The sequence below is a fragment of the Tenrec ecaudatus genome, chromosome 16 (assembly GCF_050624435.1).
Source record: "Tenrec ecaudatus isolate mTenEca1 chromosome 16, mTenEca1.hap1, whole genome shotgun sequence".
NCBI classification, from domain to species: Eukaryota; Metazoa; Chordata; class Mammalia; order Afrosoricida; family Tenrecidae; genus Tenrec; species Tenrec ecaudatus.
Genome location: NC_134545.1, coordinates 4606236 through 4633929, shown reverse-complemented (window position 1 = coordinate 4633929; position 27694 = coordinate 4606236). Strand labels below are relative to the sequence as shown.

General features: G+C 62.2%; 1 protein-coding gene across 21 annotated transcripts in view; it reads right to left on the bottom strand.

Moving 5' to 3' along the window:
* NCOR2 (nuclear receptor corepressor 2) overlaps positions 1-27694 on the bottom strand; it is a 130583-nt gene that overhangs the window by 20897 nt on the left and 81992 nt on the right. For 20 of the 21 annotated variants that reach the window (XM_075533620.1, XM_075533623.1, XM_075533619.1 and 17 more), the window contains 7 exons: positions 24877-24931; positions 22496-22594; positions 17186-17352; positions 16186-16358; positions 14445-14507; positions 5928-6070; positions 732-879 (listed from right to left, as the gene is read on the bottom strand). In XM_075533620.1, coding sequence (XP_075389735.1) covers positions 732-879; positions 5928-6070; positions 14445-14507; positions 16186-16358; positions 17186-17352; positions 22496-22594; positions 24877-24931 — 848 coding nt within the window. The remainder of the gene's footprint in view (positions 1-731; positions 880-5927; positions 6071-14444; positions 14508-16185; positions 16359-17185; positions 17353-22495; positions 22595-24876; positions 24932-27694) is intronic. The other variant, XM_075533625.1, reaches the window with a different exon arrangement.

Genomic DNA, 27694 nt, shown 5'->3' with positions numbered 1-27694 from the left:
GGCCCTCGGTAGAGGCCAGGGTCCAGAAGCCAGGCGGGTCCGACAGGAGATACCCAAGGCCCCAGGCTGGACTATACAACACGGGCCTCTGGGCTCACTTTGGGACTGGGAGACACCCCAAGGAGGTTGGGTGGGTGCCGGGCCTGGGGGCCTTTGAGAGGGAGGGGACTCTGTGGGCGCTCAGCGCTGATTATGGGGCGGCCGTCTTGGTGCCGGGTGCTGGTCACAGCTCCCGCGTTCCCACCAGGTCACAAGATGACAACATGACCCCCACCCCCCTTCTCCTGGGCACTCACACTGCCGACTCCAGCCAGACGGGCAGAAGGCCCGGCTCCGTGACGGCGGGCGTCCCGGGCCAAGGCCCTGAGCAGCTCCAAACCTCGTCTCCCCGTATTTAGAAGGGAGGCTGAGGGGCCGTGTGACCTGTCACCCAGATGGTGACACTGGGGGTGAGAGGATCGAGTGAGTGAGCGAGCGAGCGAGAGCTAAAGAGAGAGAGAGCGCACGAGCGAGCCCGGCTGGGAAGACCGCACATAGCTCCCAGCAGGTAGTGGTGGCCATGCAGTCGGCCACTTCTCACGCCAACACACAGCTCTGCAAAGCGGAGTTTCTGAAAGGTGGTGCTGACCAAAGGCGGGCCTGGGCTGTGGGGTGGCCACCCCTGTGGGTGGGTTGTGGCGAGGACCAGGGATCTGGGGCAGGGCCGGGGTCGGCACGTCCCGGGGTCTCACCCTCAGCCTCCTCGGCCATGTCCTCCTCGTTGCCGCTCACGCCCGACGCCTCCATCTCCTCGTCCTCCACCACAGGCGGAAAGGCCGCCTCCTCGCTGGCAGCCGCCGGGGTCTTCTTCTTCTTCCTTCGGGCATTGCGCTCCTTCTCCTAGGGCACAGGGCAGCAGGTCATGCCCGCCCAGAGGTCGCGGGCCAGCCAGGGATCCCAGAGCCAGCCGCCTCAGCACAGCTGCCAAGTCCCAGCCCCAGGGCCTGGGGGCGGCATCCCCTGCACCACAGTGGCCAACATGCCAGCAGCTATTTCTGTCCTTGGCTTTATTCTTCCACGGTGTGTGCGTCCCCAACATACTCAGGCTCAGCCGGCCCACTATGGCTGGGCAGGCGGGAACCCGACTCTGCCCCCAGGGGCCACCCTGCCAACTCTGTCAGCAAGAAGGGGAGGGAGCACGATGCCCAGGACGAGGGTCTCTCCCTCTGTGGGGGCGTGAGGATCAGGCAGACAGCAGGGCGCTAGCAGGCCACCCCAGCTGACGCAGAGGCCCCGCAGGCAGGAATTGAGGGCCGAGTGTACAGGAAGGCCCAGAAAGGCATGTCACACGTACCCTCCAGCCATTCGCATACAAGGTGCCCCCCACCCCTGCCTGCAGTGTGTCCCCAGCCGAGTAGGGACCCCGCCTCAGCCCCACAGACCCATGGCTGATGGCGTCAGGGGACCCAACTGGGAGTCCCCTTGGGCCTAAGGTCTCAAGGTGAGGGGGGTTCCTACACAAACAGCAGATGGGACAGGAGGGTCCCGAAGCAGGAAGGGACCCCCACAGATCTCCCCACAACTTCAGGCTCCTCTGTTTGCCTGAAAAAGTCACCCCACCTCCAGCCCCAGCCCCCACTGCACTCGGGGGACCTCATTCCTGAGAAAATGGGGATCCTGGGAGTCACACAACACCCAGCACCCCATTCTCCCAGGACCAGCACCCCACACACACACCCCCGGCAGCTGCCCAGCCCCGAGTGGCTTCTGTGGGTACGACCGAGGGATCTCCTTCTTCCCAATCTATTTTTAGCCAGCGGGGCAGCAGGGGAACCCTCGGGGGCTCCTAGGGCTTGGAAACCGTCCCTAAAGCAAGGCCTTTCCGGAGTACAGAAGCTTCCTGAGAGGCAAGACCACCACAGCCCAGCCGGCCCACCCCTGCTTCTGGCCAACACGCATGTCCTGAGAATCTGAGCAAACCTTCCCAGGCACCGGGGATCCAGAGACGCTACAGTCCCACGGCCAAAGAAGGTCCACCACCTGCAGAGAAGCAGCCCTAGTGGCGCAGGGGTAGAGCACTGGGCTGCCAACCAAGAAGGTCTGTGGTTCGGACCCAGCAGCTGCTCCAAGGGAGAGCTGGGGCAGTACGCTCTTCCCCTTAAAAGGCTTCCAGGCAGGGGAGAGGGCATTCCGCCTGGTCCTCCAACGTGACACACTGGTGAACACGCTGCACAGACCTCTTTAAACGTGTCAAAAACAACAAACGCATGGTAAAGCCAGATGGCCTCACCCAAGCCTGGGTGTGTCCAAGCGCCCCCTGTGGGACAGCGGGTCAGAGACGGACGAACTGGCCCCCTGAATCAGTGCTGGCCGAGCCCGCCGAGGGCACTGCCCAGAACGGACACATCTGTCCTGGAAGACGTTCACTAGAGGAGAGGGCGGTGGAACTGACATTCCACGTCAGCAGGAGATCAGTCCTGGGCTGAGGACATGGAGTAGAGGGCCAACCAATCCATACACAAGAAGGACAGATGCTGGCTGCCTGTGGGCTCACAGGTCGGAACCGACTCAACGGGACTGACAACGGCAGCAAAGGGGTAGTTCAGAGTTGGAGCCCACTAGATGGTCATGAGTGGGCATTTGGTTTGGCAGTGCAGTGGTTACATGCTCAGCTGCCCCTGGCACCAGGCCTTCTGGCTCCCCAGGTGACCCACCCACTGCCCGAGCACCTGTAGGGCAGTGGTAGTCCAGGCCGGTCATCGTGCCCCCACAAGTCCTGGCGACAGTGGGTTAGGCGCTGAGCAGCTCAACGCAAGATCAGCAGTTTGAAACCACCAGCCGCTCCACAGGAGAAAGACAGGGCTGTCTACTCCCATAAAGAGCCAACAGGCTCAGAAACCCACGCGGGCATTTCTACGTGGTCTCATAGGGTCACAGTGAGTCGGCATGGCCTCGGTGACAGGGAGTCTCATGGTTTTTAGGTCCATGTGCACAGAAACAGGTTACTGGAGAGAGGCTGGTGCCTCTGAACCACTGATCTCTGAACGCTCAAGCCTGTGCGACCAGGGCTCAGCCAGACCTCATCGTCCCTACCAACTGTGCCTGTCCCAGCCCATCTGGTGTCCTGAGATCAGGGGTGCTGGAGGGATACCGCTGCCCACTCCTCCAGGTGCTGGCCGCCCAGGCCACTCAGTCCAGGGGCATCTCAAGTACTGCTTGAATACTCCTGCATCCAGAGGGGCCAGTGTCCACAAGAATAGGCTCATGTTGCCCCCCTCAGGGTCACTGGCTCTTGGGACAGCATGGCTGTCTGTCTGGGAATGTGGATCCCGGGTCCCACCTTCCCTCTGCTCTGGGGACCAGGTCTAATCCAGGGTTATCCTCCCTACAGCCGGTCACTGACCCCAGGGTCTTCCCCACCCGCCCTCTCCATCCACTCTGGACCCTTTTCTAGTGAGCTTTGGTCTGTCATGCTCAGCAACTCAGGGGCCCTGGACAGGGCCACTCTATGCAACCCACAGGGCCTCCAGCCCTGGTGCCCAGTCCCCCTTCCTGGGACCCTCACCCAGCCCCAGCAGGAAGGGCCTTCCCTCAGGATGAATGAGCTATGCCCCGACTCACCGTCACACAGAGAGTTCACCGGGAGTGCGCACAGCAGCGTCGCCCACGCCCGGCTGGGGCCTGAGGGGCAGGTGTACAGGACGCCTGACACACACACAGACCCACTTGCTGCCTCACACACAACCCCTGAGGGGCGGGCTTTGCTGTATCCTTGTTTCACAGAGCAGAAAGCAGAGGCCCAGGTCATGTGGCCAGGTAGCCCACAGCCACCAGTGAGCAGGCCTGGAAATGAAGCCTGTCTTAGAGCCCTGTACCCCACACACACACACCCATCCCCCACCCGAATCTGTGGTCAGTCACTGACTCAGCAGCCCAGGTCACAGGCTGCTATGTGAACGTCACCACCCTCACGCCTCTCTCCTCCCTCTTCCCCGGAGCCTTGCAACGTGCTGTCCCACTGCATCCTGGGGACAAGTCCCCCCACAGCACAAGGCTGGAAGATAGCGGAACCTGGGATTGACCCCCACCGGGCATGGCTGCTCCCCCGGCACCTCGGGTACCCACGCCGGTGAACGGGACAGTGGTTCCGAGTGTTGACAGGGGAGGAGAAGCACTTGTGGGCGGCGGCACAGGACTGGGAGGACGCAGTGCTGGTCACTGCCCTCATGGCAGTAAGCACAGGAGTATTGTAGCAGACACAGCAGCAGAGGAGGCAGCACGGGCGGGAGTGGTCTGACCCACAGTTGCCACGGTAACTGAGGGAGTGGTAATAGATGCAGTGATACTGACAGGTGAAACGGTAGCAGATGTAGTAGCACCACTTATTACTGTAGTAACCGTAATTGATACTGTAGCAGTAGTATTAAATGTAACAGAACTGCGCCCTGAGAGTTTCTGAGACCATAACTGTTCACGGGACCAGAAGCCTCCTCTTTCTCCTGCGGAGTGGCTCCTGGTTTTGAACTGCTGACCAAGTGGTTAGCAGTCTAATGTGTAAGCAACTGGGGCTCCAGCGGCAGCAGATGTGGGAACAGTCAGGGCACGTACAGGAGATGGAGAGAAGACACGACGCAGGTGTGGGGTACAGATGCAGTGACAGCAGGGACAGCGTGTGTGATAAACACCTAGCAGGGGCGGCAGGTACAGCAGCCCATGCTGAGAGTAGACGGATGGAGGAACAGGAGGAACCACGACTGCGGCTGGCACAGCAGCAGTGGCCATGCGAACAGCAGAGGACCACTGACCAGCAGTGGAAGCAGCAGCAGTCGGGGCAGCCAGCCTGGCCCACCTTCCCCACCAGGTGTAGCGGGGGTCCCATTAGCTCAATGAACCCTCGCAAGTGCCCTTGCATCCAGTGTGGAATGGTCATTCCTCCACTTTGGAGGTGTGGAAACTCAGCTGCAGCCAAGGCCACAGGTGCCGGGTCACCAGTCCGAGCCCGAGGGATGCTGTCGGTTATACATGGGAGGTGTGGGCAGGGAGTGAGCTCTGGAGCAGGAAGCTCAGGCTGCTTCCATCCGAGACACTGACTCAGGACCCCAGGGGTTGGGAGGAACAGGGAGGAGGGGGGCCTGGTCTGAAGGGCTGAGGCCCAGCGTTAGCTTGTTCCCAATGTGCTGAGCTGTCAGCTCAACCTTCCTCCTGGGCAGCTCCTCCAGATGCAGCCTGGAGAGGCCTAGCAGGGGTTTAAGGCGGAAGGGACCTCTCCGCCGGGTAGCTGGGAGCCCAGACAGCAGCGGAGCCTGGGCATGAGTAGGCACCGCTGGAGCCTACGAAAGCCAGGCAGTCCCAGGGGTCCCACGTGATTGGAAACAGCAGAGCTGCTGGGACCGGGAGTGAGCCCTGGGTACACCGCTGGGTGAAGCTGCTGGATGGGTACGTTGGGGGGGAGAGGGTTAACGACCCTTGATGCTCAGCAGTGGGTGCTTCGTGGAGGGCCAGCCTGTAGGGATGCCCAGGGTAGCAGGTCACCCGGCGATCCCAGGAGATGGCAGCCCCGCAGTGAGGGCCCTGGCCCTCGGGCGCATGGTCGTGAGCACCGGGTCGGGCCTCCGTTCCGAGGACGGCAACAGCCCCAGTCACCACAAGTGTGCCCCCAACGGCGGGGAGGCCGGCCCTCAGTGTTCTGGGACTGGCTTGTCCCTCCCTCCCAACAGTAGGCTGGTGGCCATCTGCCTCTTCCGACATGCTGACAGCTTAGGTCCTGGCTGAGTTGCCAGAGGCTCAGCTCTGAGGCTCCGCCCCCCATATCCAGGAGAGTGCTAAGCCCCCCTCCCCCCAGGAAGTTCACAGCCCCCCAGGTGGGCATCGGTCATAGCTGGGGAGACGCCCCCAAGGGCCCAAGCATCGGGTGCAGACGCCGCACTGGGGTGTGTATGCGCACTCACCATCTTCAGCTTGTGCTGCTGCAGGATGTCGTCCAGGTTCTGCCTCTTCTTGTAGTTGAAGTAGAAGTTCTTACACTGGGACACGGTCTTGGAGCCCACCATGCGGGCGATGGCCGACCAGTTCCGCCCGTGCTCCAGGAGACCTGCAGGGAGGTCGGGCAGGAGGGCATGATGCAAGGGCTCCGGAAGGGACACGGAGGGGCACCCAGGAGCCTTTGGGCTCCAAGCCGTTTCTGGGGAACCTGTGTTCCAGGCTGGGCCCATACATGGGCACAACACCCCACCCCCAGCCAGCACCCCACATCTCGGGTCTAGGACACAGGCCTTGCTCGCCTCCCTCTCTGCCTGCCCTGGCTGACACATGCTTGCAACTGTAGACCAAGCCTCGGGAGGGAGACAGGCTGTTTACCGGCTGAGGATGGAAGGAGCGTGATGGGAAAAGGGGCTAGAAGTTGGCTCCAGGGTAGTCTCAGAGCCCCCACGGGCTGGGGTGGGCCTGTTCCCCAGCACCCCATCTTTAGAGGTTCCCTTGGCCTCTCATCACACCAGAAATACCAGGAGGACCTACCATCCTGGGGCAGAAAAAGTATCCCCCCCCCCCCCAAATCCCTATCAGCTCATCTCAGAGCTGTACTGCTGAGTCCCCAACCCCGCACCCAGAATTCCCATTTTTAAAACTACAAGCCCAGACTCAGTGTGTGTGGCTGGTGGTAGGTCTCAGCCCTCCTACCCATGTACACATGCACTCGGATACACAGCGCACATGAGCTTGCTCACACAGCAGCATAGTCATACACCAATCTCGCGTGCACACGCACACGCACAGACACACAGGGAAGAGGCCTCCTCAGCACAGTGACCTTGTGCGGCTGAGGGTCCAGGCAGGTACGCTGGGGGAGGGGGCCCATAAGACGGTAGTATCCATGGACTCAGGTGCTGAGGGAGGGGCTCTGAGCAGCAAAGCTTGGGCAGGTCTCCCCAGAGACCGTTTTTGGGCTGGTTCCTTGCTGGATTGGGAGGTGGGCAGGAGGAGAGGGGGGCAGGCACTCTGTGAGCAGGGCAAGCTGCACCCTGGCGTGTCCATTCATTCACTCCCTGCATCCACCCACCCATCCACCCTCCACAGGTCTGCCGGCAGCTGGCTGTGCACGAGGCTTGGAACAAAAACAGCAGCAATAACATCAACAAGCCACCACGTCATAGCCAGTGACACAGAGTTTTCAGACAGAGCCCCTGCAAAGACACAGCTCCATGTCATCCTCCCTGCCAGGGCTCCGGAACACTCCCATCTCCAAGGTGGGGGGACGGGTGCGGGGGAGGGGGCTGCGACATGCTCAGGGAGGGGGCCCAGTGGGTGGGTGCCAGCCTGCCCACCCTCCACCCGGGCGGTGGACCCTGAGGCCTATGGTGCCCCAGGGCCACATGGCTCAGTGTGACCTGCTCCTCTGGGTCCCTCAAGGACAGGGGAGGGAGCAGCGGGAGACCGAGTGTAACCCGGCCCCCGACCTTTCCTGCTGCAGCGCCAGCAGCAGCTGCCACCTGCAGGGAGCCAGGCCACCGCGGGAGGACAGGACAACCATGAGAGTTTATTTATATTTTCCCGTCTGGAGAGGGGGTGTTCTCCCATCTGGGGTGGCCCGTCCCAGGGGAGGGTGACATTTCTAAACTACATAAACAAATAAGGAAGTGGTTCAGAGGGAGGGGAGGGGGCGCGGTCATTAACTCCCTGAGGGAGCAGCTGGACTGACGGGTGGTGGGGTGGTGGTCACACAGCCCTTCCTCAAACCGGGGGCCAGTCCTGCCTGCCCAGAAGGGCTCCAGGGACCAGCCTACCTCCCTCGCCTCTGAGCCTGAGTTTCCTCAAATGCGGAGATGGGCTGGCCTGGAGTGGGTGATTGAGGGGGGCTTTCCCTCACTGGATCCTGGGCTGGGGGCCCCAATAATAAAGCCTGAGGAGGGGAAGGGGGCCCTGAGCTCCCCACAGCGCCTAAGCAGCCAGATCTGGAGAGGACACCCCAAATGCGGTACAGGAGCCCCCCCACCCCCACCCTTCACAACCGGCTCAGCAGGGCAGCCGAGGTCCCCCCCCTCCTCCTGGGGTCCTTTCCATTCTGCCGGGCAGCCTGCTGGCTGCGCCCGCCCCCTGGCGCCAGGGCCCCTCCCCCGCACTCACATCCTCTCATGTGCGTCTCCCCCTCGGCCAAGTTTTCCGGAAACATACGGCTGGAGGCCGCTCCCGGAGCGGCGGGAGGCGCGGGCGAGCGTCTCTGCCTGGCGCTGGCGGGCTTCTGCGGCTCGGCGGGCGGGCGGGGGCGCAGCTGCGAGTGCGTGGCCACCCCTGGCGCCGGCCCCTCCGCGGCCGCGCGCGCTGTGCCCTCCCGGGCAGGAGGGGGGCGCTCGTGCCAGGCGTCACAAGGGCCCTAGGCGCCCGCGAACCGCGCGGAGGTCCGGCGAAGGGTGCTGGCTGGCAGCCCAGACCCCGCTGCCCGGCAGCAGTGCCCACCGCAGCCGCGTCCCGGCGCTCTCCGCTGCGCCCAGTGCGCGGAGGCACGAAAGTGACCTCCAGCCGCGGGCGGGCAGGCGGCGGCGGCGAGAGTGGCGGCGGCCCAGGTTCAGAGGGGCGGGCCAAGCCGGCACTGGCTCCCCCTCCCTCTCTCCCCATCCGTGGCGGCGGCGTCAGCAGCGGTAAGAGCAGACGAGATCCAGAAAAACAGAGCTTCTCCACCCCCGGCAGCCAGGCAGCCAGGGCGCAAACTGCTCCTCCCGCCTGGCTCCCAGCAAGTTCACCTGCGGTCTAGGCTGGTCTGCCCCGCCCCCGCGCCACCCCACCCCCAACGGAAAGGCCAGGGGCTCAGGGGCCAAAGAGAAGAGGGGGTGCGAGGGCGGGATGCACTGAACCAAAGACCAGCGTCCTCGACCAGGGCAAGTGAGACCACCAACCAACCAGACTGCCAGCAAGGGCAGGGGCCCTGTGGGCTGCGGGGGAGGGAGCAGTGGCCCCACCCCCACCTGCTACAGATAATACAGGCAGCTGTGGAGGTTGAAAGTTAACTCAGCCGACCTTTGGAGTGAGATCTGGGTCACCAGTCCCTCCCTCCCATTCAGGGGTCACTGACCTGCATGTCCCCTTAACCCTCAGCCAATCCACCTTTCCCATGGAAGTCCCGGGCGTCCCCAGCCCTGGTCTTATTTATGTCCAATGCTGCAAACCCCAAAGCCAATATCACCTAGGTGACGGACTCAGTGACCCCAGGAGAGAGCTTCCTTGGACTGTCCATCTTTACCAGAGTGGGCGGCCTCGCCTTCCTCCACGCCTGGTGGGGTGGTTAAGCCCGCGACTTTGTGGTGAACAGCCCAGTGCTGGGATAACCACAGCGTCCCCAAGGCCAGCCAGCAGTGTGCCAGGAAGGTCCCCCTGCCCCGTGGGCAGCATTCCCCCAAGCTTCTCCCTCCCTCTGCCTCTTCTGAGAAGCCTCCCTTGACCACCCTCTTACCCAAGCTGCTCCCCACCCCCACCATCAACTTGCTGGCTGGGGGGCTCTGTCGTTCCCATGACAATCCCCTTTGCTCCGAGGCCCCCTTCCTACCCAGTGCTGTGTCCCTGCCCCAAGCAGACCAGTCCAATCTGACTCATAGTGACCCCGGCGGGCAGAGTAGAACTGCTTCACAAGGTTGTCACGGAAGCAAGACGGTCACATTTTCCTCAGGTGAGATGACTTTGAACCTGCAGCCAAGTGCTTGAACCAAGTGCCACAGGGATCCTGGGCAGGGACTCAGCAAGTGGACAGGCTTCCGCACCCTCAGGGGCTGGCTGTCCCAGAGGCTTCCCTGCAGCTCCAAGGAGCGGCCCTCTCCCTAACACCCCCCACCCCACCCCAGGCGGCGGCGGGAAAGGGTAGGGTGCCCGCGTTTGGCCCCGAGCACACCCACGCACACTTGGGAGACGGCCAGTGTGGCGGCGGCGGGCAGTGACTTCTGCTGGCGCTCCCTGCGGTCCGGGTTCCCCGACCCCACTTCTAATTTCTAAGGAAGCAGTTTCGTTCTCAAAGAGGGAGTGAGAAGGCCGCTGCTAGGAAGTGAAATTGACCAAGACAGGAAGTCAGCCAGGAGTCTGAGTCACAAAACGGTCGGCTGAAGGAGGCCAAGGGGCATGGCAGGGGGGAGGTGAGAGGGGCTTCTCCAGCAGGGCTCCAGGGAGAGCAGGTTCCCCTGGGGCAGTGACTCTTGCCTCTGCCAAGTTCACGTCCTTCAAGGAGGCTCCCCCTCCTCCCGTCTTGGACCTGAGCCCCGCCCACCGCAGACCAGGACCCGGGGCGGGGCTCTGCCAGGAGGCGGGACCCGCCCGCAGGCCACTTACCGCCCTCCGCTCGGAAGCTAGGCCCCCTCCCCAGCAGCCGCAACCAACCCTGGGGTCCGCAGACCGCTGTCCACCCGTGGGCTCCTCGGAAAAGACGCTCCAAGCGGCTGCTTTCCCAAACTCTAGTATGCAAAACAGCATTTTCTGCCCCAGAGCCGCACAGGGGAGGGGAAAACCCAGACAACTGGGCCTGAATCACCCCCACTTCCGTATTTCGGAAACCCCGAGGGCTGGGCTGCTGGCGTCGTCGGAGCTCCAGTCCATGGAACAGCACCCGCATCTCGCCCGGCCCAGGGCCCTGCCAGTCCGTGGTGCAGGTGGCCCAAGCCGGCCCTAAACCACACCAAGGCTGGGGGCGGCTCTGCCTTCTCCCAAAGCATCGCAGCCTGGAGGGAAAAAGCAACCACTGCCCGAAGGTCCGCAGACCAGCGTGCACAGAACCTGCTGCTTCGGAAAACTTGAGTTAGGACGGTGGTTCTCAACCTTCCTAATGCCGCGACCCTTTAATACAGTTCCTTATGTGGTGGTGACCCCCAACCATAAAATGATTTCTGTTGCTGCTTCATAACTAATTTTGCTACTGTTATGAATCGGGTAACCCCTGTGAAAGGGTCGCTTGACCCCCAAAAGGGCTCTGACCCACAGGTTGAGAACCGCTGAGTTAAAGGCTCAAGGTGGACGCTTCCTACATAGCCACCTAACGTGACGAGAGTTGGGGAGCAGTCATCTGCTTGCCCCAGCCCCCATTCCCACTACTATACCCATCCTAAAAAAAACTGTGTGTGTGTGTGTGTGTGTATGTGCACGTGTGTGTCTCCTGAGGCTTGTGCAGGAAAAACCCACAGGTGCACACCAGAGGGCACTTCTGCCCAGGATCTCTGCTGGCATGGAAACAGGTCCCAGTGTAGGCTAGGAGGGCACCTCTTCAGGTCCTGCCAAGGAGCTAGAAAATACTGTCCTTACTTCCAGGGTTGAGACTGGGAGAGGGAACCTCTGGGGCCTTGTGCTTGCTGCACCCTGAAGTTCACGCAGAACCCCGGCCCTCTCCTGGTCCCCCAGAGACCCTTCTCAAAGGGGGGAAAATCATTAATTCCAAGTCCCACTGGCCCAAGGGTTAGTCAGCCTGCCTCCATTACCCAGGGGCAACTGAGAGCCGGCTGGTACCCACCAGGGCCCTGCCCATGGCCCCAGCCAGGGAGAAGCTCTGCAGAGCTCAGCCCTGCCACAGCAGACAGCTGATTAGGATCCCTCACCTGCCCAGAGCATGCTGCCCGCCATTCTCACACAGGTGCAAATGGTTCCCCTAGCTCCTGGCTGCAGGGTGCCTGGGACTCTTCCTCCCGTGCTTCACACTCAGCCAATGTGCAAAAGGAGCACACTGCAAGGGCTGGGGCTTTTGGGAACTGCCCCCCCCCCCCCCCCCGCCACTGCCAGGGAACCAGGGGTGGGGGTGAGGGGGCAGGGTGGAGAGCCTGCAGCACTGCAGGGCCAGGACTTGAGAGCCGCAAACTCCTCCCTCCGATGGCGCCAGGGCCCAGGGGAGGTGGGCAGCGAGGTTCCTGGAAGCCCTTTGACTCCATCCTCATGCCTCCTGTGCCACCCGCAGAGGGAAGTCCTGGCTCAGCCTTCCCGATTCCCGCCCAGGGGCTGGGCAGGGCGGCTCCCTATCCAGGGAGAAGTAGCAGCCGGGGTGCCCACTGCTGCCAAGACCTTCCACAACTCGCCCACCCCACCCCAGTTCCGCCACACCGGGCTGTGTGACCTTGGGCAGCTTGCTCAGCCTCCTGGGGGCGGTTCCCCACTGAGTAAACCCTGCCCAGTACCTGCCTGGAGGGCGGAGGGGAAATGGCTTTGCTCAGAAATCAGCAGAGCTTGGTGCTGGGCCAGGGCTGGGGTGCTACTTCCTTAGAACCCTCCTGCATTCTCATGTGGGTGCTGGTGCAGGGCGGCTCCTGGGGATGCCTGCTCCAACCATCCTGCAGACACTACATACATAAGGCCCGGCCTGCAAGTGAGGGGCATGGCCAACCCACACATGCCCAGCAGAAGAGCCCACAGAACCCCTGCTCTGCAGTAGGGCTGTGCTGCACCCTCTACACTGCTTCCGTGCACACCCCCACCGGACGGCCCAGCCTCATTGCAGGGCAGGGGGCAGTGGTGGGGCCAGAGGAACCTGCCCAGGGCACAGGCTGAAAAGCTGGTTGGGTCCTCACTGATGGGGAGCTCAGCACCCTGTGACAGACCTGCCACTACAGAGGCATGTGCGTATTCCTTACAACTGACCCCCCACTTTGGGCGGCACTGAGCAACAGTCAGGCTCTCGCGTCTGCAGACTGCTTACTGCCCAAACCCCTGGGGGCCTCATCTCAGATAGGAGAGGAGATGTGAGCCAGGAAGGCACCCACTGCGGGCACAGCTGGCTCAGGGGTCCATCTCTGGGCTTTCAGGTCTAAGCAGGGGGCTCGGGAACCTTCCCAGGCTCCCCACCACCGGCGGTGGGTGGAGATAACACTGCTGGGACTGCCAGCAGGCACGGACGTCTCTGGCTCCATCCCCACCACCTGGAACACCCAGCCATTAGCAGCCGCCTGGCGGTAATTGTCCAGATTGCTGTCATCCACGGCAGACAGTGCGCCGTGCTGGTCACGTTATCACCAATGTCACTGAGCAGGTCTCTGGGTGCCCTGCGGGGGCTTTTTCTGAGTGTCCCTCAGGGTGGGGGCACTCTGCTTAGGTTGGGGGGGCCTCGCTGTCCTACCCACCTTCTGGGGAAGGGAGTGGCTGAACGGCTGAGCTTGGGACTGCACAGGCACGCCCCACAGCCAACATCCCCGCTCCCTGCGGGGCCCAGAAGGACTTGATGGTGCAGGATGAACAAGTGGGGGTCCTTGCCCAGCCAGCAGTGGGCAGCTGTACCAATGGCCCTGGAAGCGGGACTCCTTGCCAGGGAGGCAACAGATAGGCGCAGAGCACAGCATGGCGGGAGCTGCCAGGGTGGGGGTCCCACAGGGTGCAGGGGTGCTCTAGAACTAGACCGTAGTGAGGGGCGGGTGTGCGGCACGGCGGGCACACTGAGGTGGCACTGAAGCATACGCTCGGCTGACTTAAATGCAGGTGTCACATCAGACGGGGCTCCCTACTGCGAGGCCAGGGTGCGGGGCTTGAGCAGGTTCACCGAAGCCCCTTGAATTCTACGTGTGATATCTTGCTGAGTGGCAACCCTGAGAGCTGAGAGAGCCGGGGGCACTGCCTGCAGCCGAGACCCCGTCACTGTTAGCAACAGGAATTGAGAAGCCCCTTCTCAGGACCTTCCCCCAGCCCCACTCAGACATACTCAGAGGTCTCAAGCCTAGGGGCTGCTGTGGCCAGTTTCTGGAACCCCTGCCCGGACTGGGCCCTCAGCCCACCCACCACTGGACGCAGCAGGGGCCTGGCTCGGCCACCATCTGCCCACATGTCGGGGGGCTGCTCGGCACCCAGCCCCAAGGGTCCTTGCCCAGAGGGCCAGGAAGGACGCCCATTCTCAGATGGGCAAGTCAGCCCATTCACCAGCGGAGGAGACCAACAGCCGGGAAAGTGCCCCCAGGGGCGGCTGCCTACCTCAGAGCAGGGCAGCCAAGGCCCAGGCATCAGGAGCTGAGAGAGCAAGGCCCCATGTCTGGAACGAGGGACCCTCTCCTCCAGCTCCTGAGAAGAGTAACACCCACCCCACCTGGTGAGTGGACATGCCAGGAAGGGGGTGGTGCAGGCAGCCCATGGGCACAGGGCAGAAGGTCCCCTTGGGGGCATGGCCCCTGCCCATCCCTTGGTGAGCCCAATAGGCCAATCACTGCCACAGGCCACCCCAGACTCAGCCATTCCTCTGGACACATTCAAACAGGACTGGATTCTTGGAGCCATTCCAGAATGTTCCAGCCTAGGACATAGGGCCCTTTAGCTTCTGCTCCGTGGGACAACCCCACAGTGGCCCAGCCACATTCCTGCTGCTTGTCTCCAGGGCCATGCTGGCCACAGTCATGACCACGAGACACTGCACTGACCACAGCCCTCCGAGTCCGACACAGTGGCCCGCACAGGTTCATGCCAAGGGGAACGCCACATCTCGAACAAACCACACCCGTCTGTGCAGGCGTGCCTGCCAGCAGGTGCCCCAGCCTCACCTTTCTTAGCCGTCTCCATCTCCTCCTCGGTCCAGCGGGAACTCTCGTTCAGCTCCATGGGGACTGTGAGAGAGACGGGAGGACAGTGTGGCCCCCACCATGGGCTTTCTTTCCCTGGTTCAGGGGAATGTGGCCGGGGGGGGGGGGGTCTGTAATCCCCAGCCCTACAAATGGGGTTGCTGAGGCTGTGGTGGCACCTGGACGCCGTGTGTGCATCCACAGAAGGGAAGGTGGCCTAGAAGCTTGGGGCAGGGCAGGAGGGTGGTCCTGCCCCCACCAGCCCCTCTGCCAGCTGCCAAGGCCACTGACACCCTCCTTCCCACAGCACCACTGGAGAACACCCCCTTGAGCCTGCCCCCATGTTGCTGACAAAGGAGGCCAGAACTCCCTGCTTCCCAGGCTCCAGTGGCCCCTGTAATAAATGGATTAGAACCCTCCCCAGGCACAGCATGGATACAAAGTAGCACCCCTCAATACCCACCCTGGATAGGAGGCCTGCCCCGGGGGCCAGCCTCAGCAGACCTCCATGGGCCCAAGCACCCTCGCCTCCCCGCAGACACACAGACAAGACAGATGCACCCACGCACGCATGCGCTGCCCCCCAGTGGCCGAGCCGAGAACTACCACTCCAGCCCTGCATAGCTTTAGGCTGCAGAGCCAGGCCCCGGGCTGTTAGTCCAGAGGCCCCCCTCTGTGGAAACACAGAATGCCCCAGGAAGCCGAGGCCAGCCTGCCTCCACATGAGGAGCACTGAGCTCAGGCCGCCACTGGCTCTTCGGTAGCGGGGAGAGGGACACCAGGCAATGGTGCTTCACCCAGGAAGTAGAGGGTGAAGGTGAGGCCTGGGGAAATGGAGGCAGAGTCGGGGGTAGGCTGGAGGCATGGGCGCAGCCCTCCTGAAGGGGTGGTGGGCGCTGAGCCCCCAGCCACAGGTGACCTGTGACCTGACCCCAGAGTCTAACTTAGAATTCTTCCTGTTCGCACTAGGCAGCCCAGCCCCCCACTGGGTCACAGTGGCTAGAGTGGAGAACTAGGGGCACCTGATGCGCAGAGGCAGGGAAAGGCCCCGGCGTGGGTCACATCTAGCCTGGTGTGGGGGCAGCGGGGGCAGACACAGCCGCTTGGGGTGCAGGCCCTGCCCCCTGGAGGTGGGGTGTCTGGAGAGGCAGGGCTTTCTCTTGGGGCCTCCAAGTGGAGGGCCCTAAGAAGGGGATTCAGGGAGTCTGCAGGTGAAAGGATGGAGGGGCTGGGGAGCAAAGAAGGACACAGCCCCAGGACCTAGCCCTGTACCCGACCCCCTCTCCTGGAACCACCACACCAAGGGGTCTTGGTTTTCTACATTCCCTCCCACCCCCACACCCACTCAACCATCCACCCACCCTCCCCCCCTTAATCCTTCCTGCCACCCCCATCCTTCCACCCACCTCCCTGTACTTTTCCTCTGTCCCCTCACCCACCCTTCTATCCAGTTGTACTGAGCAGGCAATGGAGGCAGCAGGAGTGAGCACCTAGATGGTCACTGTGACTAGCCAGGCCTTCTCTTCCCCAGGAAGCCCCCCTGACCCTGTCCACCTTGCCACGGCCTGCTCTCCACTCAGCCTGCCCCGCCCCCAAGGACAGCTCACTCTCCCCGATTCTGCTGCCAGCCAATCACAGACAAGAACCTGGGAAGCAGGCCACGCTGAGAGGTGTGGCCAGCAGGGCTCTGGGTGGTCCAGAGCGGCCCTCCGGCCTGACTCACCCAGCTCGGCGTTCTGCTGGGGGGCAACGGCCTCCTCGCTGCTGGCCTCGTTGGCCATCGAGCGGGTGATGCGGCCTTTGCGTCTCCCCTGGCTGTTGGCAGTCTTGCGGCCTTTAGAGGCCACGGCCTCTTTCTCGTCATTGTCCTCACCCGAGGTATCGTCGGCCTTCTCCCTAGGGAGTGGACAGGGAGGGAACCGAGCCAGAGGCTGTGATCAGATACCAGGGGTGAGAGCCGGAGGAGCTCTGCCTGCTTCCTTCCTCATCGGAATCTCCCAAGGGATCGCCACAGTGAGGCGTGAGCTGGCCGCCTGGGCCTCCTTCGCTGCGCCAGATGAGGGTCCCCGGGCGGGCAAATGCCTCTAACTGACCAATCCACTGGGGACCCCAGACCCCTGTCATGGGGGCTGACGGGATACAGGCTGGAGCCTGCCTAGAGGCAGTTCTACAGGCACTGTGTACCTGCGGCAGCTGAGTGAGCCCAAGGGCACCAGCTAGCACCCATTCCCAAAGGTTACCCACTCCCAACACACATAGGCTGGACCTAAGATGAGGCAAAACCTTTGCTCCGGGGGTTAACTGGGGTGGGGTAGGAGGGGCCTCTCCTGCTGACCTAGGTGGGTGCGCCCACGTGGTCCCGATCCCCAGGCCCGGACTTTCAGAGTCTCCTAGGGAGAGTTTACTGGGGGACCACCAGCGTCATAACCCAGCCTCCACCCTCATCCTTGGGGAGGCAGAGCCAGAGGCTCGTCCAGAGCCCCTCGCAGGCTGGACCTCGAGTTGCAAGGCTGCCCGCCGACAGTGAGGCTGTAGGGTGAGGGTGTGTTCGGAAGCCAGCTCCAGGGTCACTTTGGGGGCTGACTGTTCAGGACGGGAAGGGAGCGGAGGCGAGCTGGGGGCAGCCACCAGCCTCCAGGGCTCTGGGGGAGGCGGGCTTCCAGAAGGGACCGTGGGAACAGACAGGCCGCCCTTCCTGGCGGGGGATCTGCGGGCGAGCTTACTTGCTGAGCTCTTCCTTGTCTTCCGCCTCGGGCTTGTCCTCCTCCTTCTCTGCCTCCTTCTCCTTCTCCTCCTCCTGGCTGCTCCGGGGCATCTGTTGCTGCTGCTGCTGCTGCTGCTGCTGCTGCTGCTGTTGCTGCTGCTGCTGCTGCTGTTGCTGCTGCTGCTGCTGCGGGACCAGGGGAGGCGGGCAGGGAGGGGGCGCGGTGAGCAGGTGTGGCCCCGCAGGCTCTACACCTGGGCTGTGCTTGAGTCCGGGGAGGAGAGGGCAGCTGGGGGTCTGGGCTGAGGCTCACTCTCACCCTCTACTGAGTGGTTGAGGGAAGTGCAAGAACCCCCACCCAAACCCATAGCTCCAGAGCCAATTCTGACCCACGGCTGCCCTGTAGGACAAAGCAGAGCCTCCAAGAGAGGCAGAACCGCCTCCGTTTTGTTCCACGGGATGGCTGGTAGTTTCAAACTACCAAACCTGGGGATAGCAGCCCGAGACATAACCTCTGCACCACCAGGGTACATGGAAGCAAAGTGCTTCTCACCTGGACAGGGCCCCGGGGTCAGGGGAGAAGGCAGGCACTGCCAACCCAGCCCCGCTCAGGAGTTCTTACGCCCAGGGTGCCTGGGTGACGCTGCCCCTGTGGGGGACCCAAGGACATGCCACGTGTTGTGATGGGCTTTCTTGCTGCCGCAGTGACAAAGCTGAGTATCAGGCTGGCCCAACCAGGACTGCAGCAATGGCCGCCACTGAGACCAGCACTGGGCGCTGTCCCACTCCTCACCTCCATGTGCCCTTCACCCCCCATCCTACCCTCTCCTTGCTTTCTAGAAAGGGAGCTGAGGCATGGCCAGAGAAAGCAGGAGAGAGCCCCAGGGACACTGACCCCAGCTACGCCAGGCCTCAGTGCCATCTCCACGCACACCCGCTATCCTCGCCTGCCCCACCCCCACCCCAGACACAAGGCCCCATCAGCACCAGAACCTGGTGTGTGAGCGAGAGGGCCACTCCCTACCAGACACGTTAGCCCTTCCTTCCGGTCTGCGCTCCCCTGGGTTAGGTCTATCCCAGCACCCCATGCAGGACCTGCCGTGAGCCAGAGGGGGATCAGAGGGACAACCCCCAGGTCAGCCCATCCACTGCCGCCAACACTTCCCTGTGTGGCCTTGGCTGGTAGCTAGCCTCTTGGAATCACAGCTTCTGGCTAAGCATTTGTGCCTACCCAACCCTCCAGAGAGGAGCTGGCACTCACTCCCTCTGGTCAAGGAGCAGAGAGGGGTGCCCGCCAGCCGGCTCAGTCCAGCTTGCCACTCTGTAATTCACCAAGCCGTGACAGCAGCGGCCACCGGGGTCATAAACACGCAGCTCTTGTTGCTTGGCAGTTACCTAGACTCTGGAGGCTGTTAGGCACTCGACCTGCAGGGCAGAGACCCTGCTGAATGAGCAGTGTGCTGAGCCAGGCCCTTCCGATCCCGAGAGTCGGTGTGTGGTGGGCAGTGGGAGCCTTTACATCATGGGCATCGGCACAGACGAGAACCGGGTATAGTAAACCAGAGCCGGCAACCAGGCAGCCAGAGAGCCTGTGGCATCAAAGGCTCCATTCTAGCTGGTGAATCACAGCCCAGCCCTCCCCTGGGCGCCTATGGGGGTGGGCCACCCCCAGACCTGGTGACCTGGCCCTGCTCCCACCCTACCCCCGGGGGTTTATGACTGGCCTCAGGGAGCAGCTGCTCTGGCTCCTGCCTCAGGGCCTTTGTATCCAAGAGATTCCACTCCGCCTGCTCTCCACCAGGCTGGACTCAGTGTCCAGGCTGGGTCCAAGGACCCCAGCCAGACGCCCCCACCAAGCAGCTGACCCTCACTCCACTGGAGCTGCCCGCCTATCTGCTATAGGCCGACCCCAGGTCTGACCGTGTGAGAGCCGCCCCAGCAGACACACACGCTGGCCAGCGGACACTGGGACCTTCCACGGGTAAAGAGCACACACTTCAGAACACACACTTCTCCGCGGTGAAGCCCAACCGAGCGGGGCGTGCCCGGCCGTCCACACCACCACCTCGCCTGGTCTGTGTCAGACACCCTGCAGGCGTCTGTCATTCAGTGGAGCAAGACCATCTCCACACAGGCACATTGCCCTGGAGCCTCTGGGGAATTATCCAGGACCAGCAAGCAGCAACAACACATCCCGTCTGCCCATGGCCCAAGGGGGCCAGGCATACGCCTCAGGACATACCCTCCTGTGACCATCCCTGTCTCTCACACACCACCCCTAGCCCGTGCACAATCCCCCCTGAGTGTGTCCCTCTGTGGGAACTGGCTGCAGCAGTGTGCACTGTGCCCTGGCAGCCCATAAGTGAGCTGCCCCCTGTGGCAAACCAGCGCCCTGTAGGTGACCATCCCCTGCTGGCATGAGTGCACAGCTGGGCCTAATCAAAGGCATGTGTCCCTTTCAGCTCCCACATCTGGAAGCAGAGCTGTCCGCCCCAGCCTGCTCCCCCACAGAGCAGATGGCAGCATTGCCTCCCATGAGCTCAGCCAGCACGGCCGGGACAAGGCCAGCTCACACCCACTGCGGTGCTGGAGGGCACTGACCGACGGACCCAACGATCTGGAGGCCATGTGACCACATCCAGCTGGCCAGACCGCCCGATTGGCTTTGCCATGAGCTGGCAGGCTAAGTCACCACTGGGGGAGGGCATGACATTCCCCTCCCCACAGGCAGGCCTCCCCCTGCCACACTGCTCCTGAGAGCTGCCGGGGGGTGATGTTGGGAGTGTCAACGCAGAAGGGACAAGGCCACCTGCCCCCAAGCAGGAGGGAGGAGGGGAGAGAGATGGGAGATAGAGGCAAAGAAATTGAGGGAAGAAACAGGAGAAACACAGCAGAGAAACAGGAACGCGGGCAGGAGGGGAGGGAGAGCCAAGACCCACCCAGGAAAACAGGAGAGGCGGGAAGAGTCTGTCAGAAAGGAGGGGAAGCCAGGATGGGGACAGAGCAAGTGCCCTTAGCATCCCCAGGTCAGCATTGCAGGAGACCCGCCCTCCCAATATCCCCGACCCCACCCTCAGCAGCCTCCCCCCACTGCTCCAGGCACACTCACCCGCGGAGACATCTCCCCACCGTGGCATGGGCCCCCCATTCCCGCCGGGGACCTTCTGGCTCAGCTGTCCCAACACTGGGCAGCCAGGCCCTCGACTGACCACAGCGTCCCTGGGCTCGGCCTCGATGTCCTCGGGGCCCTGGGCCGTGACTCATGAGCTGTGAGTCACCGCGGGACTGGCGGGGAGGCCCAGCCAGAGGCCAGGCGTCAAAAGCAACCGGACGCACAGGTTCTCAGGGGCCAGGCACCCAGGGGCCTCTGCCTGGCCTGCAGCTCCCCCCACCCACATGCAAAGAAGCACTCAGCAGATGAAGAAGGGCTACTGGGGTGTCGGGCTCTCCCAGAGGTCACCCAGGCTACGAACCCAGCCCAGGAGTGACACACTGCCTAGATAGTGAAGGGGCGGGGAGCAGGGCCAGGGGTGCTGGGGTGTCCCCACCTGGGCCTGGCCTCTGGCAGGGCATACCATGTGCCCTTCCTCTCAAGTGGTTACAATTTGCAAGGTCCCGGGGCCCTGGGAGAGCTAGGGTGGGCTGACTGCTACTTGCCACGGTCCCTCCCCCTCTCTCCGGGGCTCCTCAAGACCCACAGAGCCAGCACCACGGAGAACAGAGCTCCCCCACGCGAGGCTACTGTTCCTGCCCACGGTCTTCACCCACCCAGGACTGCACGGTGGGGCTTCCAGCACTCTGAGCCTCCCCCAAAGAGCCACACTCTGATGTGCACCACCCACGTCCAAATGGCCGCCCCTCCTGGGGCCCGAATCATGTTCCTTTGAAATGGTCCTTGAGTTCCGGGGGACGAGAGAAGTCTGAGGGGGCAGGATGATGAGCGCAGTGCAGTGGAGGGGGACAGTTTCCCCACGCACCACAGAATACCCCTCGGCACGACCTTCCCGGTCTTTTCCACACCAACGCAGTCTCCCTAACGGGCCCTCTGGGCACCCGTGTCCTTTGGGAGAATCTACCCAGCGTCCCCTTCTGGAATCCCACCCACAGTCGCCGAGCCTTCTGTGCGGACCAGACACCCCTCAGGAGCCAGTGTTCGTTGGTCCTCTCCCTCCCAGACAGGGGTGGGTACTGCTGAGCACCTTTGGGCAAAGCCCTGCGAGGGCATGTTGGGTCTGCAATGAGCCCGTGCCTGTGTGAGCTAGAAAACTTGTGGACTTTCCTGCATGTTCTGCCTTAGGGTGGCGGTGACCCTACCCCTGGTCTTGGATTTATTTTGATTCCGGCCTCTTCATCTAGAAAATTCCCAAATGCCCTCCAATTTCTGAACTGCCGGAGGTAGCTGGAAACAGCACTGTGCCACTCCATCTCAGTCTTACACAGCTGCTGAATGGACATGAGAGGGGTGCCCGACGCACACCGGAGCACAAGTGCCTTTCGGGGCGATACTCGGAACCTAGCAAGGGGCCTCCGGTCCCCAGGCCATGGAGGAGTGGGGCTCGGGGGAGCCACATGAGAGACCCAAAGCAGCCAGGACCTCTCCAGGGACCCAGGGTCCCTAGGGACAACCATGCACATATCACAGCTGGGAGTGCCTCCAAGGGCAGTGTGCAGCCGCCACTTCCCAGCACCCCAGCTGCCGGACACCCAGCTCTGCACTCGCCCAGCACCCTGTGCTCCCTCTTCAAATGCACCGCTGCCCCGCCCCCACCCCCACTGTAGACTGAACAGTTGGCAGTTGTTTCTGAAACCCACTCTTTGTGTACTGCAGTTCAGGGGGCCGGCAACCTTTCTGCCCATAAAGGGACTGTGAGCACTATCTTCTTTCTCCCACACCTGTGGTCCCCGTGGCAATCCTCTGCCCTGCCACTACGGCAGGAGAGCTGCCACAGAAGGTGCCGGAGGGTGCCGGAGGGAGCCGCGGGCGCGGCCGTGCGCCAACAAAACTGTAGTCACACAAAAAGCTGGCTGTGGCCCAGACTTAGGCGGCCCGCCCCTGCTCTAACCTTGACAATCCTTCAGTCTCATGGGCACCAAACACCAGTGTGGAGAAATGCAGGCTGCAGTCCTGGCTACCGTCTTCAAACATGTGCTGGAATGAACCACCGCACGGGCGGATGGTCTCCAAGGTGGGCCCCCAGAAACTCCAGGCTGTCAATGGCCGCTTCTCCCCAGCTCTGCTTTACGACTGGGGTCGGTTCGCAGTGGCGGAGGACCCCAGCGAGGATGTCCCTGTAGCAGCTGCCTGGGAGACAAGGGGAGTCGCTCTCACCTGGCTTTTGCCCCGGCGCCGGTAGCTCCGCCTCACCAGGCTCTTGTAGTTCTCGTTCTTCTTGGTCAGGTAGTAGTAGAGGACACACTCGGCCACCGTCTGCCGGACAGAGAGGGGACTGTGAGGAGGGAGGTCCAGGCCGGGTGTCTGGCTGGGGAGCCTGGTCTCTCTGTGGCTCAGTATTACAACTGAGAGATGGGGTACTACATGCACACCTAGAGTCCTCGGGACAATGTCCATAGTTACTGGTTTCATTACTGCCCACGCTGTTGCTAAGGATGACATCATAGCCAGTCGCCACCTGGGACCCTGTGGTCTGGGGGTCTCTGTTCTCTCACCTCAGCTCCCTGGTCCTTCCCATCGAACACCATGAGCAACCTCTTCTTGGCTTTGCTCACCAGAAGGGACCCATCTGTTTTCTCTCTCAGAACATTCCTACCTTCCTGGTCCAGTCTTCTCCGGTCACCTCACCATCCAAATGGGATCAGATGTTACTCAGAACGTAACAGAAAGATTTGAGATGGCGAGCAAGGCTAATCCTGATGGGCATCACCTACATTAGCGACCTGGGTGTTCCATGTCTGCTGGGCGTCCCAGACTGACCTGAGACCACAGAGAACTCCCCGAGACTCTTTAATGCTTTTGTGACCCATGGGACAAGTAGTGTCCACATACATTTCCTGTCTCGGGGATTGAGTGAGGAGCTCCCATCCCACTCTTATCTGCTATCTACTGGGTGCCTGTGTAACTTTCTGGATCTAAAGGGGCCCCATCTCATCAACCCCAGCACTGAAGACTCCTCCAGGCAGATGTGTCCCACTAATTAAAACCTCCATTATGGGGTGGGAAGCAACACCCCTCCCCTCAGTTCATTCAAAATGCCATTTCTGAAAACGTGAAAGATTCCGGCCAGAAACCAATCTGATCTTAAATGGGTTAAACCTTAAACAGTAACTATACTGAGATCACCTGTTACAGAAAAGCTGAGTGACACACAAAATAAAGGTTATGACCTGCTTAGGCCACTGATGCTAGCCACCCCTCCTCCACCCCTCAAGCCCTGAGTAGCAACAGCACTCAGCCCAGGGCAAGGCTGAGAAGGCAGGGGGGCAGGGAGACTTGAGTACCGGAAATAGAATGACCAGCTGTGGTCAGCAAACACACTGCCACACTGAGGCCACAAACAGTCCGTGTGGACACGCCCACAGGAGCCTGGCATGCTGTGTACACATTCAGAGAAACTAAAACAAACACCCAGAGGAGACCCACGATGATCCAAGGGAGGACTGCACACTGGAGGCCCATGTCTGCCGCTCACTCACACAAGGACCCACTCCCTGGCTGGCTCCAGAGCTCTCCTGAGGGCAGCAGCTGCCTGGCCCTCCACGGGACACCAGCGGCCCACGGCCCGTGATGGCACCCCCTTTTCCAAAATCCATCTAAGTCTCTTCCCGGGACTCAGGTTCTCAGTGTGCACACACCTGGGCCCTGAACAGCGCCCCCTACCTGCCAGAAACAGTGGGAGAGGAGCTCAGGCAGAAGCAAGTGTGGCCAGGTGTAAGCTGGGCCTGCCTTCTCCACCCCCCAACAGGGGTTACCACCAAGTAAACCAGAAGGTGTTGGAAAGGGCCCCCAAGATCCTGTTCCCTGCCTCCTCCAGCAAAGGGGTGACCCTGGGTGACATTCCACCTTTCAGAAACCTGACTCAAACACACTCACAAGCGATATAGGTGCTTGCTTGGCTTGCTGGCTTGCTGGCTCCAGATGATTCACAGTGCACCTGTGACTTGGCCCCAACGTGCCCCCCCCCTCACCTCAGGGGAGGATGGCAGAGAGCAAATGGGTACCACTCCGCCCTGGGGGACAACTGTGTGTGTGATGGGTGGAGTGAAGTGGGGTTGGCCTGCGCACCTGGGCTGTGGCCTGAAGTCAGGTGATGTAGCTGCACTTCCCGATGACAGCCACACACCAGGTGTGGGGCCACATCCTGACAACAGGGGCCTGGATGGGGTGCCTCCCCCCCCCAAGCCTGAGCCCAGGAAGGCAAGCCCCACCCCGGGAGGACCTACGTCACGCTGGTGGAGGCTCAGGCAAGCCCCGCCCCCAGGGGACCTATGCCACATGGGCGGGGCCTCGGGAAAGCCCCACCCCCAGAGGACCTATGTCACGCTGGTGGAGGCTCAGGCAAGCCCCGCCCCTGGAGGGCCTGCGCCCCGCCCCCGGAGGACCAACTCCACTAGGGCAGGGCAGCCCTGCGTGCACTTGCGTCAGGGTGGGGCCTGCTGTGCGCCGGTTCCCGGACAGATGGACAGACAGAGAGGAGGAAGAGCCCACAACCAGCGCGAGGCCCCAGAGGGGGCCGAGGGCGGGGCCCCACTCACCTTCCGCTCCAGGAACGAGGCGATCAGGCCGAAGTTCTTGGGGTGCTGCATGAACCTGTGGATGGACGGGGACGGGCATGAGGCCGGGCCGAGGGGGCCGTGTGCGCGGGCAACTGCCACCGCTGCCCTGGTGGGCACCGCCCATCGGAGCAATTAAACCAGGGGGGAGGCGTGGGAAGAGGTGGGTGGGGTGGAGGGCAGGGAGGGCGTTTCTGGGAGTGAGTCAGCTGCAGCGCCTTTGAAAATGGATTTGTTTGTCCTGCCGGAGGCGGCTTCCAGAAAAAATGAGGACATTCCAGGGAGCTCTCCGGAGGGTCCCCCCCTTCCAGGATCAGGCTTTGTTTCTTTCCCGCGGCCTCGGGCTGGGCCTGGGAAGCTGAGCCTCGCCCGTCCCCCAGGCCTGCGCGGTGGGGGGGCACCAGTGGGGTCAGGGCCAACCCCCTCCTCCCAGGTGGGACTGAGGGAGGGGCGGCGGGGCAGCAGAGTGAAGCCCGAGGCGGCGCTGGGCCAGCAGGCTCCCGGGAAGCCAAGGATTACCGGAAACGGCGAGCTGCATTCTACGTCACGGCCTGTCCGCCTGGGTGCCGGCAGTTCGCTGGCCCAGGTCCAGCCGGCCGCCCTATCCCTCCACAGCCAGGCTCCCAGCGAAGACACTGGGCCAGTGCCCACGCCCGGCCCACCAGATGGCTGGGCAGCAGTCCGCAGGCCCCTACCCTACACCCCCACCCTCCCCCACCAGGAGACCTGAAGAGTCCGGAACATTCCCTTCTCTCCGGAGGAAGAGGGTGTGTGTGGGTGGGGTAGCTGGCCTTCCCCGCCGGGAATCCTGCCTGGACAGCTGACCACACTGAAAGGCCTCCTTCCCGGAAACAGAAAAACCCTTCCTTCCTTCCCTGTGTCCCAGGTAGAAAGGGGCCGATGTGGGGACTCACCTGCCATCCACCGAACCCTCACCTGCACCTGCCCCCCCCCCCCAAGGCTGGACAGCCTTGTCTGAAAACCTCGCTGTGGCCCACAAGCAAGGGGCGGCTGCATGCTGTGGTGCGGGGTGCGAGGGTCCGCGGAGTGATCCACAGACCCCTTGTTACCTTAGGGACAAGAGAGCCAAACAGTCAGCCCTGCACCATCCTGTTACTTGTGCCCTTGGTCTGGGTCACTTACCAGCCCCTCGTGTGTGCGCACACGCGCGTCACCCTCTAAACTGCGCTGCTGTGGTTACATGTGGTTACCAGCAGCTCAGAGAAGGAGTTTGTTCAAAGGAGCTCAGCGACGGTGGGCCTGTCTGCCGCTGTCACCCGGCCCTCACGACACAGGGCTGCAACCAGCCTGGGACACCCGCTCAGCTATCGAACCCAGGGTGTCACATTACTAGGTCTGAACCAGAAAGCTCTGGGAGCCACAGAAAGCATTGCAGGGGTGGGGGGGTCATTCCCCATAGAACTCTATTCCAGGGCACTCACATCTGCTCCCATGGACAAAACGGCAGGCACCACAGGGAAAAGCCCACCCGTCCCAGCACTGCTCCCCCAAATGCCATTTCCTCCCAGGGGTCTGTGTGTAATGTGAGAGGGGCCCGAGGCTTAAATGTCTCCACAGGGAAAAGGCAGCCTAACTGCTTCCCACTACCTTCCAGGGGTGTGTGTACACGCGCGCTACACATCTGGCCATGCTCCAAATGCTCCCTCCAACCTTTGGGAGACTGAGCACCACCCTCTGTAAGGACCCCGTCAGTAAATTGAGTCTCTGAAGGTATGATAAACTGCACCAGGCCATGCTGGGCTAGACAGGAGCCCCCCCACTCACTCCGTGTGGGTGGCACCCTCACCAAAGTGGGGAGACAGACGGCAGGCATACAGCATGCACTGTCAGCTCTGAGCAGGCACCCCTCAAAGGCAGGGCTACAGCGGGATGCCCCACCCCTCCCATAAGACTTATGGGCCACCCTCACCCCAGGAGGGCCAGAGCAAACCTGGGTCTGGGGTTTTTGGTCCCCACAAGTGACGCCTGGAAAACAAGGCCTTCTGAGGGGAGGTGGGTGGACCTGCGACAGGCTGGGCCCCACAGGCCCTCAGCCTCCACCCCACCCGCCACCCCCAGCTGTCATGGCTGCTCGCCTGTGGGCAAAGGAGAAGGGGCCCTGGTGGGAGCAGCTTTTAAGCCCACCTGCCCTGTGGGTGTGGCTGATGCAGGGAGCCAGCCACACGGTGGACAGGCTTTCATCAGGGAGCCAGCCACACGGTGGACAGGCTTTCATCAGAACACCCCGACTGAGGCCTGTGGCTGACTTGCCGACATCAGGCGGTGAAAGCCCGACAGAGATCAGCAGCAGTGCCCTGGCCTATTTAAATGGGGCACCTCAACTTCTGGTAGGGCTGGGTAAGATGGGTGGGGGGTGGCAGCAAGATGATGATAGGATTGCAGAGATCAGTTGTGAGGGGTCTTAACGAGGTTCATTTTGACAGTAAAATTGGGAATATAATGAGGGGCTGGGTCAATTCTGCCACCCCACTGGGTCCAACACGGGCCACCTGAGAAGCAGGAAAGGGTCTCTCCGCACCATCGTGAGAGACGAGCTGGGGTGGAGTGTGTCTGTCCGGCAGGCTCCTCGACCCCTGCTCAGTGGACTCCCTCCATCAACTGACAGAGAGGCTGCAGGGTGGTGGCCAAGGAGTGGCAGCAGAGCCAGGAACTAAAGCTCCAGGCACCAGCAGTGGTTTGACCTCCTAGCCAGGGGAAGAGCAGAGCAGAGTCCTTTGGCCTAGTGGAGTGGGGTGCCCCCAGGCACTTAATTGGTTTGCTGACCTAACAAACTACAGCC